This window comes from Schistocerca nitens, chromosome 1 (assembly GCF_023898315.1).
Source record: "Schistocerca nitens isolate TAMUIC-IGC-003100 chromosome 1, iqSchNite1.1, whole genome shotgun sequence".
In the NCBI taxonomy this organism is placed as follows: domain Eukaryota; kingdom Metazoa; phylum Arthropoda; class Insecta; order Orthoptera; family Acrididae; genus Schistocerca; species Schistocerca nitens.
Genome location: NC_064614.1, coordinates 509,405,723 through 509,419,987, shown reverse-complemented (window position 1 = coordinate 509,419,987; position 14,265 = coordinate 509,405,723). Strand labels below are relative to the sequence as shown.

The following is a 14,265-nucleotide window of genomic DNA, read 5'->3' as shown; positions in this document are numbered from 1 at the left end:
GTTAGGATGGGATGGTTTAGGTTTGGTTTCTTATTGTTTAGTTATTTATTATCAAAATGTAAAATCTTGTAGTGCTGGTATATACCTGCTCTTTCTAATCGTATTGGTGATGTTGCTATTTTAATTTCTATTGCTTGAATATTACATTTTGGTGGTTGAAATTATATTTATTTTTATGATTTTATTTCTAATTCTTTTGAAATACAGCTTATTATATATTAATTGTTTTGGCAGCTATAACTAAAAGAGCTCAAATTCCTTTTTCTTCTTGACTTCCTGCTGCTATGGCTGCTCCTACCCCTGTTTCTGCTCTAGTTCATTCTTCTACTCTTGTTATTGCTGGAGTTTATTTATTGATTCGTTTTAGACCAATATTAGATACTTGTAACTATGGTTGATTGTTACTTTTAATTGGTTGTATAACTATATTTATGGCTGGATTGGGTGCTAATTTTGAATTTGAGTTAAAGAAGATTACTGCTCTTTCTACTTTAAGACAACTTGGTTTAATAATAAGAATTTTGGCTACAGGTTATCCAAAGCTTGCATTCTTTCACTTATTGGCTCATGCTTTGTTTAAGGCATTATTATTTATGTGTGCAGGTTCAATAATTCATGATTTCAAGGATTCTCAGGATATTCGTTTTATGGGCTCAATTGTTAATTTTATACCTTTAACTTCTGTTTGTTTTAATGTTTCTAGTTTATCTTTGTGTGGTATACCTTTTTTGGCAGGATTTTATTCAGAGGACTGGATTCTTGAAATGGTTTGTTTAAGATGAAGTAATTGTTTAATTTTTTCTTTATTTTTTTCTAATGGTTTAACTGCTTCTTATTCTTTTCGTTTTTTTTATTATTTCAATATCTGGGGATAATAATTTTTATTCTAGATATTCTTTTGATGATAAAGGTTATTATATTTCATTTGGTATGATTGGGTTTTTATTTGTTGCTGTTTTTGGTGGTAGTCTTTTATCTTTACTGGTTTTTCCTATTCCTCATGTGATTGCTTTGCCTTCTTATTTAAAGTTTTTGACGATTGCAGTTGTTGTTTTACGTGCTTACTTGGGTTATCTTATTTCTAAATTTGATTTTCCTCATAATTTATTTTCTTTAAGTATGCTTTCTTTTGTTAGATTTGCTGGTTCTATATGATTTATACCTTTTCTTTCAACTAAGTTTGTTAGATATGTTCCTTTAAAGTTGGGTTATTATTCATCAAAATCATTTGATTATGGTTGAGGTGAGTTATTTGGTGGCCAAGGTTTATATAGATTATTTATTTATTTAATTGGTTATATCCAAGGTTGATATGATTCTAACTTTAAGATTTATCTTTTAACTTTTATTTTTTGAATGTTTATTTTAGTAATGTTATTGTTCTTATACTTAAATAGCTTACAATTAGAGTGTGACACTGAAGATGTTAAGTATTTTTACTTTTAGGTATTTATAAATATGAATATATTATTTTTTATAGTGAAAATGTAATGTTTTATTTAAACTATATAAATTTTAGAAATGTTAACGCAGTTTAACCACTAATATAAAAAGTTAGCAGCTTTCATATTGACTTTACATTTCCTTAATTGGAACTTTATAGTTCAAATATATTATTAACAGTAATATGCCTTTTTTTGGCTTCAGTTAATAAGAACAAGGGTATATTATTTACCAATCTTTCTAGTCGAAACTGACTGCAATATGTCGCTTCTTATTCTATTTAAGGTTGATTGATTATATCAATACTTTTTGAATGCAACCCAAATGTTATAGTTAACTAGAACCCTTTATTCTGGTCATTGTAAGGCTCCTTGATTTCATTGGTGGTACAGTTCACCTAATAGGACTAGAATAAAAAATATTGTTGATACTGTTCAGATTATAATGTCTGAAGTTTTGAAAATAATTACAATTGATAGAATTAATGCAATTTCTACATCAAAGATTAGAAAAATTATTGCAATTAAGAGAATCGAATGGAGAAAGGTATTCGTGCTGATCTTTTTGGATTAAAATCCACACTCGAATGTTGATCTCTTTTCCTGGTCATTGATTAATTTTTTTGATAATGTTGTTGCAAAGATTATGAAAATTATTGGAATAATACATCTAATAAAAACCCTTGTAGATAGGATTAGGATTGTTTTTCTTGATTTTTATCAAGCTCTCTAATTGGAAGTCAAATGTACTATTTATACTAGAAAAAAATTATCTACGTCATTAATAAATAGAAATATATAAGAATCATCATACTACGTCTACGAAGTGTCAATATCATGCTGCTGCTTCAAATCCAAAGTGGTGTCTTGGTGAGAATTGGTTTATTGAGTGTCGACGTAGACATGTTCTTAAGAAGATTGTTCCAATAATTACGTGGAGACCATGGAACCCTGTTGCAATGAAGAATGTAGATCCATATACTGTGACTGCAATAGTGAAAGGTGCTTCTAAATATAAATTGTGAAATATAATCCTAATATTACAGTGAAGAATAATCCTTGTAATGTTTGAGTGTGGTTAGATTCTATTAAACTATTAACATGTGCTCATGTTACAGTTACTCCTGAGGCTAAAAGGATAGCTGTATTAAGTAATAGAATTTGTATAGGCTTAAAAGGTTGAATTGCTATCGGAGGTCATAATATTCCTAGCTCAATTGTTGGTGCTAGTCTTCTTCTAAAGTAGGCTCAGAAGAATGATACAAAGAATAATACTTCTGATGCAATAAATAGGATTATTCCTCATCGTAATCCCATTGATACAAATACTGTATGGAATTCTTGATAGGTTCCTTCCCGTACTACATTTCATCATCAATGAATTATTGTTAGTAAGGTAATCCAAAATCCAATTATAAATCAATTAATGTTAAATATATGGAATCATTTTGCTAATCCTAAAACTAGGACTATTGCTCCCATTGATCCTGTTAGTGGTCAAGGTCTATAGTCTACTAAGTGGAATGGGTGATTTGAGTGAGTTGTTGACATAGGTTTAATATACTTATCTAGAATATAAAGTTCTTAAAATTGAAAAAAAGGTAAGCTTGAATTATGGCTACTGCTGATTCTAGGATTAATAGAAGTATTTGTCCAATAATTAGTAGTGAAATTAAGTTCATTGCTATAGACGGTCATGTGTTTCCTGATAAGGTTAATAATAGGTGTCCTGCAATTATGTTTGCTGATAGTTGTACTGCTAGTGTACATGGTCAAATGACATTTCTAATTGTTTCAATTAATATTATAAATGACATTAATGTGGGCGGCGTTCCTTGTGGTACAAGATGTGTAAATATATGGTAAGTATGATTAATTCATCCAAATAATATAAATCTTAATCATATAGGCAGAGCGATTGTAAATGTTAATGCTAAATGTCTTGTTCTAGTAAAAATATAAGGGAATAGTCCTATAAAATTATTAAATAGTATTATAATAAACATTGAGATAAAAATGAATGTTCTTCCATTAAATGATTTTGGTCCTAGTAGTGTTTTAAATTCGTTGTGTAAAGTTAAGCTTAGTTTATTTCAGATAATATTAATTCCTGATGGTGTAAGTCAGAACATTGATGGGATTAATAATAGTCCTAAGAATGTGCTAGTTCAGTTTAATGACAAGTTGAAGATGTTAGTTGATGGATCAAATGTTGAAAATAAATTTGTTATCATTTTCAATTTAAGTTCTTTATCTCAATTGTTCTTTTTTCTGCTCTTTTTATACGGTTAGGTTTAAATGAGAAAAAGTTTATTTGATTGAATAGGATTAAAGTAGCTGAAAATATAATGAATAGGGAGAATCATATGAGAGGAGATATTTGAGGGATTTAGATTTAAATTTCCCCATCACTAGTAGTCGTTTATTTACTATTATTTGGTTTAAGAGACCATTACTTACTTTCAGGCATCTGATGTCTCAAGGTGTACTAATTGTTTAGTTATTTTAGATTGACACTCTAATGTTATACATTTTAACTAACTCCTTAGATTATCTTAGATAATCGCTTGATAAATAAATTTACTTAAGTTTTTTCAATTACAATTACAGTGTGATCTGCAAACAATCTAAGGGGGCTTCTCAGATTATCAGCTAGATCATTTATATAAATCAGGAACAGCAGAGGGCTACGACACTACCACGCGGAACGCCAGATATCACTTCTGTTCTACTCAAAGATTTACCGTATATCATTTCGAACTGTGACCTCTCTGAGAGGAAATCACGAATCCAGTCACACCTCTGAGATGATACTCCATATGCATGCAATTTGATTAACAGTCACTTGTGAGGAACGGTATCAAAAGCCTTCTGGAAATATAGGAATATGGAATCGATCTGAGATCCCTTGTCGACAGCAGTCATTACTTCATTTGAATAAAGAGCTAGCTGTGTTGCACAAGAACGATATTTTCTGAATCCGTGTTGGTTCTGTATCAATAAGTCATTTTCTTCAAGGTCAGTCATAATGTTCGAGTACAGTATATGCTCGAAAATCCTAGTGCAAATTGAGGTCAGTGATATGGGTCTGTAATTCAGTGGGTTACTCCCATTTCCTTTCTTGAATACTGGAATGACCTGTGCTACTTTCCAGTCTTTAGGAACAGACCTTTCGTCACGTGAGCGGTTGTATATGATTGCTAAGAAATGCGCTATTTTGTCTGCATACTCTGAAAGGAACCTGATTGGTATACCATCTGGATTCTCAGAGAAAGCATTTAGTACAATTTTTGAAGATGTTTTCTGTCTACCACCGGCTTTGAACATGTATTTTCGGCAACAAATCGAGGGTAGATTGAAGTCTCCGCCACTTATAACTGTATGAGTGGGGTACTTATTTGTAATGAGATTCAAGTTTTCTTTGAAGCGTTCAGCTAATATATCATCTGAGTCGGGGAGTCGGTAGAAGGAGCCAATTATTATTTTGGTACAGCTGTTGAGTATAACCTTTACCCATAGTAATACGCAAGAACTATCTAATTCAACTTCACTACAATAAAAACTACTACCAACAGACACTTGTCAGTTGTTTTCATATGTTCCTTTCCTCGCTCATTCTGCGGAGAACATCTTCATTTATTATCAGTCCACTTAAATTTCAATACCTTTCCAGCACCACACATTACACGCTTTGATTCTCTGTTTTTCCAGTTTTCCCATGTTCCCCGATTCATACCCATATAATGTTGTGCTCCAAGTGTACATTTTAAGAAAATTCTTCCTTGAATTAAGGCCTATGTTTCGCACAAGTTGACTTCTCTAGGCCAGGAATGCCCTCGATGATTGTGCTGATCTGCTTATCATGTCCTCCTGGCTTCATTCATCATGTGTTATTTTGGTTCAAGGCAGCAGAATTTCTTAAGTTCATCTACTTTGTTACCTCCAGTTTTGATGTTAAGTTTTTCGGTAATCTCGTTTCTGTTACTCTTCAATACTTTGGTCTACTGTCTAGCCCTATAGTCAACAAATGGGTTCGTCTTATAAGGTGATAATGCACAAGCACACCAAGCCCACCTCATGAACAAGGTCATCCAAGAGGCAAGAAACGAATGAATGTTGTGGTCTGTAGTATGTGCTGACACAGACCGAGTTGCCAGTGCTTCATTGCGGGAACAATTCTCCGAATGATCTCAATAGGGCGGCCATTAGTGAGTGGAAAAGACTTGAGCAGAAACGTCTCGATTCTCTTGTAGCAGGCATGGCAATGAGTCAAGTGTGTTGCAGTGCATGGTGTGGGGCAGCATGGCATAGATTGTCAGTCATCAGCAGACACAGATTTCGCAGGAGTGTAACAATGTCCAATGGAAGACGGAGGGGTTACACTCATCAGAAAGAAAACAGAGTAATTATGCCAGGGAAAAAGGAAGATGAAACATTTATAATTAATGGGGAGAACCAAAAGAGAGTAGATTGCTTCAAACGCCTCAGCTTAAATGCAGAATGTAGTGTAAATCTTGATTCAGAATGCAAACTGAATGGACGATTTGGAAAAGGATGTCTGGAATCCTCTGAGACAAAAATGTAAATGTCAAAGTCAAGGGGAAGGCATGTAAGGCCACCATTAGTGTATGGCGCAGAGACATGGGCAACAACTAATAACTGGTGCAATAGGCTAGATGTAACTGAGGCATAGACTTGAGGTAGACATGCGGTATCAACACAAAGGACAGGATTCCAATGGGAAAATCTGAGGAATCACAAAAGTTGTTGAAGCGTCCAAGCAAGTAGAGAAGACTCCACTGCTATGGTCATATCATGAGAAAAGACCAAATTCATGTTACAATGAGAGTGCTGGAAATGGCAGCGTAAGGCTAAAGTAAGGTCTGAAAACAGATTAGTGGATTGTTTTTGAGAGAAACACTGGGAAAAAGAACTGACTTAGGATGGCACACAGGAGCACAAAAAGCGGAAGAAACTGTAAGGACCTTCGACCCCTGCATGAAGCAGGAATAGATGCAGCAGAACAAATGATGTGCACTTTCGAATAGGCTGCCTTAGTTTGGTTACATTTTGTTTCAGTTCACATTTTTTTTAGTTTCGTAAGGCTATTCTTTCATCTCCTGTTCTTCTTGGCCCTAAGGGCGTGCAGTCAGTGAAGAAGGATACGCCCGTATTAATATTTGCCTGGTGAGGCTATATACTGAAGAGCCAAAGAAACTGGTGCCACTGCCTAATATCGTGTTCCTGGAGCCACTCTGTAGCAATTCTGGACATGTGGAGTGTTGCACTGTCCTGCTGGAATTGCCCAAGTCCGTCGGAATGCACAATGGACATGAATGGATACAGGTGATCAGACAGGATGCTTACGTACATGTCTCCTGTCAGAGTCGTATCTAGACGTATTAGGGGCCTCATATCATCTCAGCTGCACACGCCCCACATCATTACAGAGCCTCCACCAGCTTGAACAGTCCACCGCTGACATGCAGGGTTCATGGATTCATGAGGTTGTCTCCATACCTCTACACGTCGATCTGCTCGATAAAATTTGAAACGAGACTCGTCGGACGAGACAACATCTTTCCAGTCATCAACAGTCCAATGATGGTGTTGATGGGCCCAGACGAGGTGTAAAGCTTTGTGTCGTGCAGTCATCAAGGGAACATGAGAGGGCCTTCAGTTCCATAAGTCCATATGGATGATGTTTCGTTGAATGACACATGTTGATGACCCAGCATTCAAATCAGCAGCAAGGGTTGCACTTCCGTCACGCTGAACGATTCTCTTCAGTCATCGTTGGTCCGGTTCTTGCAGGATCTTTCTCTGGCCGCAGCGATGTTGGAGATTTGATGTTTTACTGGATTCCTGATATTCACAATACTCTCGTGAAATGGTCCTATGGGAAAATCCCTACTTCACCGCTACCTCGGAGATGCTGCCTCCCATCGCTCGGGCGCCAACTATAACTTCACGTTCAAACTCATTTAAACCGTGGTAATCTTCCATTGTAGCAGTAGTAAGCGATCTACTCGTTACAACTGCGCCAGACACTTGTCGTCCTATGTAGACATTGCAGACGACCACGCCGTATTCTGCCTGTTTACATACCTCTGTATTTGAATATGCATGCCTATACCAGTTTCTTTGGCGCTTCGGTATAAAGACAACTTTATCACATTTGAGGCAATGTAGTTCAGTACTTCACTCAGAGCATTTTTAGAAACAAAAAGATGGTATAGGCCTACTATCTGCTATGAACTGTTTTCGTACATTTCATATAATTGAAGTGTAGCAAGAAAAAAGCCAAGAAACACACAGTGTTACAGGATTTCGACGAAATTTCAGCAAAAGTAGTGATTTATTTTCCCCTGACTTGTTACCATTTTCTGTTTCTTCAGAGAAGCTTCATCAGTGAAAAGCCTTAGGTAAAAGTAACGTCTACGTTTATTTTTTGCCACGTAAAGTTTTGTTTCTTTTGCCACAACACAGCAAAATTAACACAACTCTAATTACTGCCATGTAATGCAGTTGCAATCACAATGAGTGGTTGGTTGGTTAATTTGGGGGAGGGGAGCAAACAGCGAGGTCATCAGTCCCATCGGATTAGGGAAGGATACTGAAGGAAATCGGCCGTACCCTTTCATAGGAACCATCCCGGCACTTGGTTGAAGCCATTTAGGGAAATCACGGAAAACCTATATCAGGGTAGCTGGACACGGGTTTGAACCGTCGTCCTCCCGAACGCGAGTCCAGTGTGCTAACTACTGCGCCATTTCGCTCCCTTGATCATGATGAGATAGAGTATCATTAATTGCACAACTGAGGGCAAGACAGGTGGACAGCTTATGGAAAAGCTGGATAGTGCCACTATCCAAGATATTAAAGAGCAGTTACAACAGTTATTCATCTTACATCAGAAGAAGACAACGGCTTTTTCACATCCTTCCCAACTGCACCAATGCACGCATCCAAGCCAGAGTGGACGCATCATCATATTAACAAGTTGGCTGATAGTACCAAGTTCTTTGGTTCAAATGGCTCTGAGCACTATGGGACTCAACTGCTGTGGTCATTAGTCCCCTAGAACTTAGAACTACTTAAACCTAACTAACCTAAGGACATCACAAACATCCATGCCCGAGGCAGGATTCGAACCTGCGACCGTAGCAGTCGCACGGTTCCGGACTGCGCGCCTAGAAGCGCGAGACCACCGCGGCCGGCACCAAGTTCTTTGTAAATTTGATTATATTATAGTCACTGACATTATACTACATTCGCTCTCAGCTCATGAAGATTCATTACGTTTCCTCCTCTTCTGTTGGATGCTTCACTTTTTTTTGTCAGCCAATGTATTTTGGTTTTGTGACACGTTGCAAATGTTACATGATGATTAGCGTATTTTCCACGAGCGTTCTTCCACAACAGAGGTCAGATTTCTGGAAGTGAACAATGACTTAGGTTGGTAGTGGTGTAAAAGAGTGTCGTTGTGTTGACGTTCTGCGTGAACACACCACTACTTGAAGGTGACGCCGAGTGACATTCCGTACCTTTCCACTCCATTAAAGTTTAGTGTTGTTAATCGGTATAATCCTGAAGAAGATACCAGCAAAGGGATCAAAACGACGAATTCTGTAGAATTTAGTAGAGGAACATGCACTGAGGTGACGACAGTCATGGGATAGCGATTTGCACATATACTAATGGCGGTATTATCGCGTACGTGAGGAATGAAAGGACAGTGCATTGGCGGAGCTGTCATTTATATTCATCTGAAAACGTTGTCGACGTGATTACGGCCACTTGACGGGAATTTGAGACTGAACACGGAATGGTAGTTGGAGGTAGACCATGGGACATTCCATTTCGGAAATCGTTAGGGTATTCTATTTTCCGAGATCCACAGTGTCCACAGCGCGCTGAGAATACCAAATTTCAGGCATTTCCTGTCACCCCTGACAACGCAGCGGCCGATGGCCTTCACTTAATGACCGAGAGAGCAGCCGCGTTTGCGCAGAGTTATCAGTGCTAACAGACAAGCAACACTGTGTGAAATCAATGTGGGGCGCTCGGCGGACGTATCCATTAGAACAATCGGCGAAATTTGGCGTTTTGATGTGCTATGGCAGCAGACGACCGACGCGAGTGTGTTTGCTAAGAACACGACATTGTCTGCATGGCCTCTCCTGGGCTTGTGACCATATTGGTTGGAGCCTAGACGACTGGAAAACCATGGCCTTGTAAGATGAGTCCCAAGTTCATATGTATGGGCTAATGGTAGACTTCGAGTGTGTCGCAGACCTCACGTAGCCGTGGACCTAAGTCGTCAGCAAGGCACTATGCAAGCTGATGGTGGCTCTGTAATGGCATGGGTTGAGTTGACATGGAATGGACCGTGTCCTCTGGCCCAACTGAACCAATCATTGACAAACTGGTTATGTTTGGGTACTTGTTCCCTAACAATGATGGAATGTTGACAGATGACAGTGTGCCATGTCACCGGGCCACAGCTGTTTGCGATTGGTTTATAGAACATTCTGGAGACTTCGAGTGAATGACTGCCTGGCATAATCCCTTCGAAATTACAATGAAATGAACACCCTTAGCTGCTTACAGGCGTTGACATACGTCAACGGGGACAGATGAAAATGTGTGCCCCGACCGGGACTCGAACCCGGGATCTCCTGCTTACATGGCAGACGCTCTATCCATCTGAGCCACCGAGGACACAGAGGATAGCGTGACTGCAGGGATTTATCTGTGGCATGCCTCCCGTGAAACCCACATTCTCAACATATTGTCCCGCACTACATTTGTAGTGCCCCCGCCAATTATACTCATTACTCGCGGCGCGTTGTCGATTCCCGTAAGAGTTCGGGCACTGTTTGTGCATTCGCACAGAAGAAGGAGATGGTCAAGCGGCCAGTGAGCCTTAACTAAATACATACTAAGATGGTATCTGTTCTTTCGGACATGTCCGAAAGAACAGATACCATCTTAGTATATATAATCCCTTCGAACATTTATGGGACATAATTGAGACATCAGTACCTGCAGAAAATCCTACACTGGCAACACTTTCGCAGCTATGGACAGTTATAAAGAAATAATGGCTATTTCTGAAGGGGACCTCCAACGACTTGTTGAGTCTATGACACCTCGAATTGCTGCACTACGCCGGGAAAAAGGAGTATCCCATGACTTTCGTCACACCAGTTTAATGAAGCCTAACAACTCAGAAGATCTCAGCATCGATTGTTTTGCAACGTTTAGTTCGTACAGAGAGAAGCACTCACCAGAGTCGGCGTGCTGCAGCTGTGGCGCGTGCTGGTGCTGGTGGACGCTGGAGAAGGGCCCATTAGGCAGCTGCCCCACGGATCCAGTGGCCGAGCCCGGCCTCGGCGGCGTGTCGTCGCCGTGCGTCACCACTACACTGGGCGCGCGCTGCACGCCGGAGCCGGGCCGGCGCGCCGGCTGGAAGATGGTGGCCAGCTCGGGCTGCCCCTGGCCAGCATCCTGGCCCTGCTGCTGCTGCTGCTGCTGGCCGCCGCCGCCGCCGCTGCTGCCGCCGCCATGGCCGCCGCCTGCGCAGCCGCGCATCGCTCACTCGCAACCGCGCATCCTGCCAAACAAATGCAACGCTCCACTCGTACCCGTCTTCACGACTGACGTACACGTATCTACATCTACGAGGGTTGCTTTTTTTTTTTCAACCTCCGATCGTCCATCTAAGCAAGTAAGAGGTAGGGAGGGGCCGGACCTGCGCGTCATGCGATTGCGCAGCTCCCCCACCACAACCTCTGCCGTTTTCAGCTGCAGTGTGTCAGGCGTAGCCGAGCTACGCTCGATGCTCCCGCCAAACGTGAGTTACTAAGTGTAATCCGTTTTCTGCAAGCAGAATGATGTAGTGCTGCGGATATCCATCGCAGAATGAGCAACGTGTATGGTAACAACGTTATGAGTGATGGTAGTGTTCGGGAATGGTGACGAAAATTTAAAGAAGGACGAACAGACGTCCATGATGAAGGAGGACAAGGTCGCAAATCTGTCGCCACTGTAGGCCTCGTTGAGTGTGTTGATCAGGCAGTGAGATGCAAACGAAGGTTTACAATTAGCGAACAGTCTGATGAATTTCCAGACATTTCAAGGTCTGCTTTGTACACAATTGTGACTCTAGACTTAGGCTATCGGATGTTGTGTGCACGTTGGATCCCAAAAATGCTGAGTACCGACCACAAAACGCAAAGGATGGCGTCAGCATTATCGTTTCTCACACGTTATGCCAATGAGGGAAACGTTTTTTTGAAGTCGATTGTTACTGGCGATGAAACGTGGGTCCTCTATGACAATCCTGAAACAAAGACACAATCAAAGCAGTGGATGCACACAGCTTCTCCAAGCAAGCCAAAAAAGTTTAAACATTCACTGACAAAAAGAAAAACGATGGCCACTGTGTTTTGGGACCATAAAGGAGTGCTGCTGGTGGACTTTATGGAGCAAGCTACGACGATAACCGAGGAAGTTTATTGTGAAAATTTACGTCGTCTCCGCAGAGCCATTCAAAACAAACGCAGAGGAATGCTTTCGTCTGGCGTTGTTTTCATCCGTGAAAACGCCCGACCACACAGTGCCAACATGACAAAAGTCCTCCTCAAAAAGTTTAAACAGGAAGTTTTTGAACATCCACCGTACAGCCTGGACCTAGCACCTAGTGATTATCACCTGTTCCAAGAACAGAAGTCACGGTTAGGTGGGCAGTGCTTCGCTACTAACGAAGAACTTCAGGACGCCGTCTAGACTTACCTGTCCTCACTGGCGGCAACATTCTTCGAGGATGGCATCGAAAAGCTTGTGTCACGATGTGACAAGTGCCTCAATCGTTTTGGCGATTATGTAGAAAAGTAAGTTAAGACTTTACTGTACTTTCGGTAATAAAATTATTATTTTCTGTACATTTTTTTTTATTTACAGCCAATCGGAGGTTGCAAAAAACAACAGCCCTCGCACATTTATACTCCACAAGCGTGTGACGGAGGGCACTTTACGTGCCACTGTCATTACCTCCCCTTCCTTTTCCAATCGCGTATGGTTCACAGGAAGAACGACTGCCGGAAAGCCTCCGTGCACGCTCGAATCTCTCTAATTTTACATTCGTGATCTCCTTGGGAGGTATAAGTAGGGGGAAGCAATATATTCGATACCTCATCCAGAATCGCACACTCTCAAAACCTGGACAGCAAGCTACACTGTGATGCAGAGCACCTCTCTAGCAGAGTCTGCAATTTGATTTTGCTAAACATCTCCGTAACACTCTCACGCCTACCAACTAACCGTGACGAAATGTGCCACTCTTCTTTGGATCTTCTCTATCTCCTCTGTCAACCCGACCTGGTACAGATCCCACACTGATGAGCAATACTCAAGCATAGGTCGAACGAGTGTTTTGTAAGCCAACTTCTTTGTTGATGGACTACATTTTCTAAGGACTCGCCCAATGAATCTCAACCTGGCATCCGCCTTACCAACAATTAATTTTCTATGACCATTCCACTTCAAATCGTTCCGCAAGCATACTCGCTGATATTTTACAGAAGTAACTGCTACCAGTGTTTGTTCTGCTATCATATAAACATACAATAAAGGATACTTCTTTCTATGTATTCGCAACACATTACATTTGTCTATGTTAAGGGTCAGTTGCCACTCCCTGCACCAAGTGCCTATCTGCTGCAGATCTGCATTTCGCTGGCCAGCCGGTGTAGCCGGGCGATTCTAGGCGCTTCAGTCCGGAACCGTGGCGCCGCTACGGTCGCAGGTTCGAATCCTGCCTCAGGCATGGATGTGTGTGATGTCCTTAGGTTAGTTAGGTTTAAGTAGTTCCAAGTTCTAGGGGACTGATGACCTCAGATGTTAAGACCCATAGTGCTCAGAGCCATTTGAACCATTTTTTTAGCATTTCGCTGCAATTTTCTAATGCTGCAACTTCTCTGTATACTACAGCATCATCCGCGAAAAGCCACATGGAACTTCCGACCCTATCTACTAGGTCATTTACATATATTTTGAAAAGCAATCGTCCCATAACACTCGTGTGTGGCACGCCAGAGGTTACTTTAACGCCTGTAGATGTCTCTCCATTGAGAACAACATGCTGTGTTCTGTTTGCTAAAAACTCTTCAATCCAGCCACACAGCTGGTCTGATATTCCGTAGGCTCTTACTTTGTTTATCAGAGGACAGTGCGGAACTGTATCGAACGTATACTGCGGCCTATACATCAGTGGTGGAGAGAAGCTGCCCTCACACTCGGAAGTGATGTCAGAGTGATGTGTATGTGTCCAGCAGCACATTACGAATAACCCCAGTGGGAAACCGACACCAGCTTTTAACGTGGCTGACTGGACCCTCGCAAATAGCAACACATTGCAGAAAAAAAAACAGTCTGTTATTTTACTCGCAGCAATTTAAGCTGTCCTCTTAGCTTCCTGTCTAACCACACACTTGAATATCGCGATATATACGGAAAAAACGGCCATTATTTGTGACAAGCAATAATGCAAATGTCACTGCTGATCGTTTCCCTCGCAGCAATTTGATTCTTCGGTTTTTAATCAGACAGAAATCAAGCTGTCGAATACTGCAGAACATACTTGTACACTACTGGCCATTAAAATTGCTCACCACGAAGATGACGTGCTACAGACGCAAAATTTCACTGACAGGAAGAAGATACTGTGATATGCAAATGATTAGCTTTTCAGAGCATTCACACGAGGGTGGCGCCGATGGCGACACCTACAACGTGCTGATGTGAGGAAAGTTTCCAA

General features: G+C 40.7%; 1 protein-coding gene across 11 annotated transcripts in view; it reads right to left on the bottom strand.

Annotated features, from left to right (window-relative positions):
- LOC126253109 (putative thiamine transporter SLC35F3) overlaps positions 1–14,265 on the bottom strand; it is a 708,458-nt gene that overhangs the window by 343,315 nt on the left and 350,878 nt on the right. For all 11 annotated transcript variants that reach the window (XM_049954222.1, XM_049954231.1, XM_049954240.1 and 8 more), the window contains exon 3: positions 10,736–11,061. In XM_049954222.1, coding sequence (XP_049810179.1) covers positions 10,736–11,039 — 304 coding nt within the window. In that variant the 5' untranslated portion in view covers positions 11,040–11,061. The remainder of the gene's footprint in view (positions 1–10,735; positions 11,062–14,265) is intronic.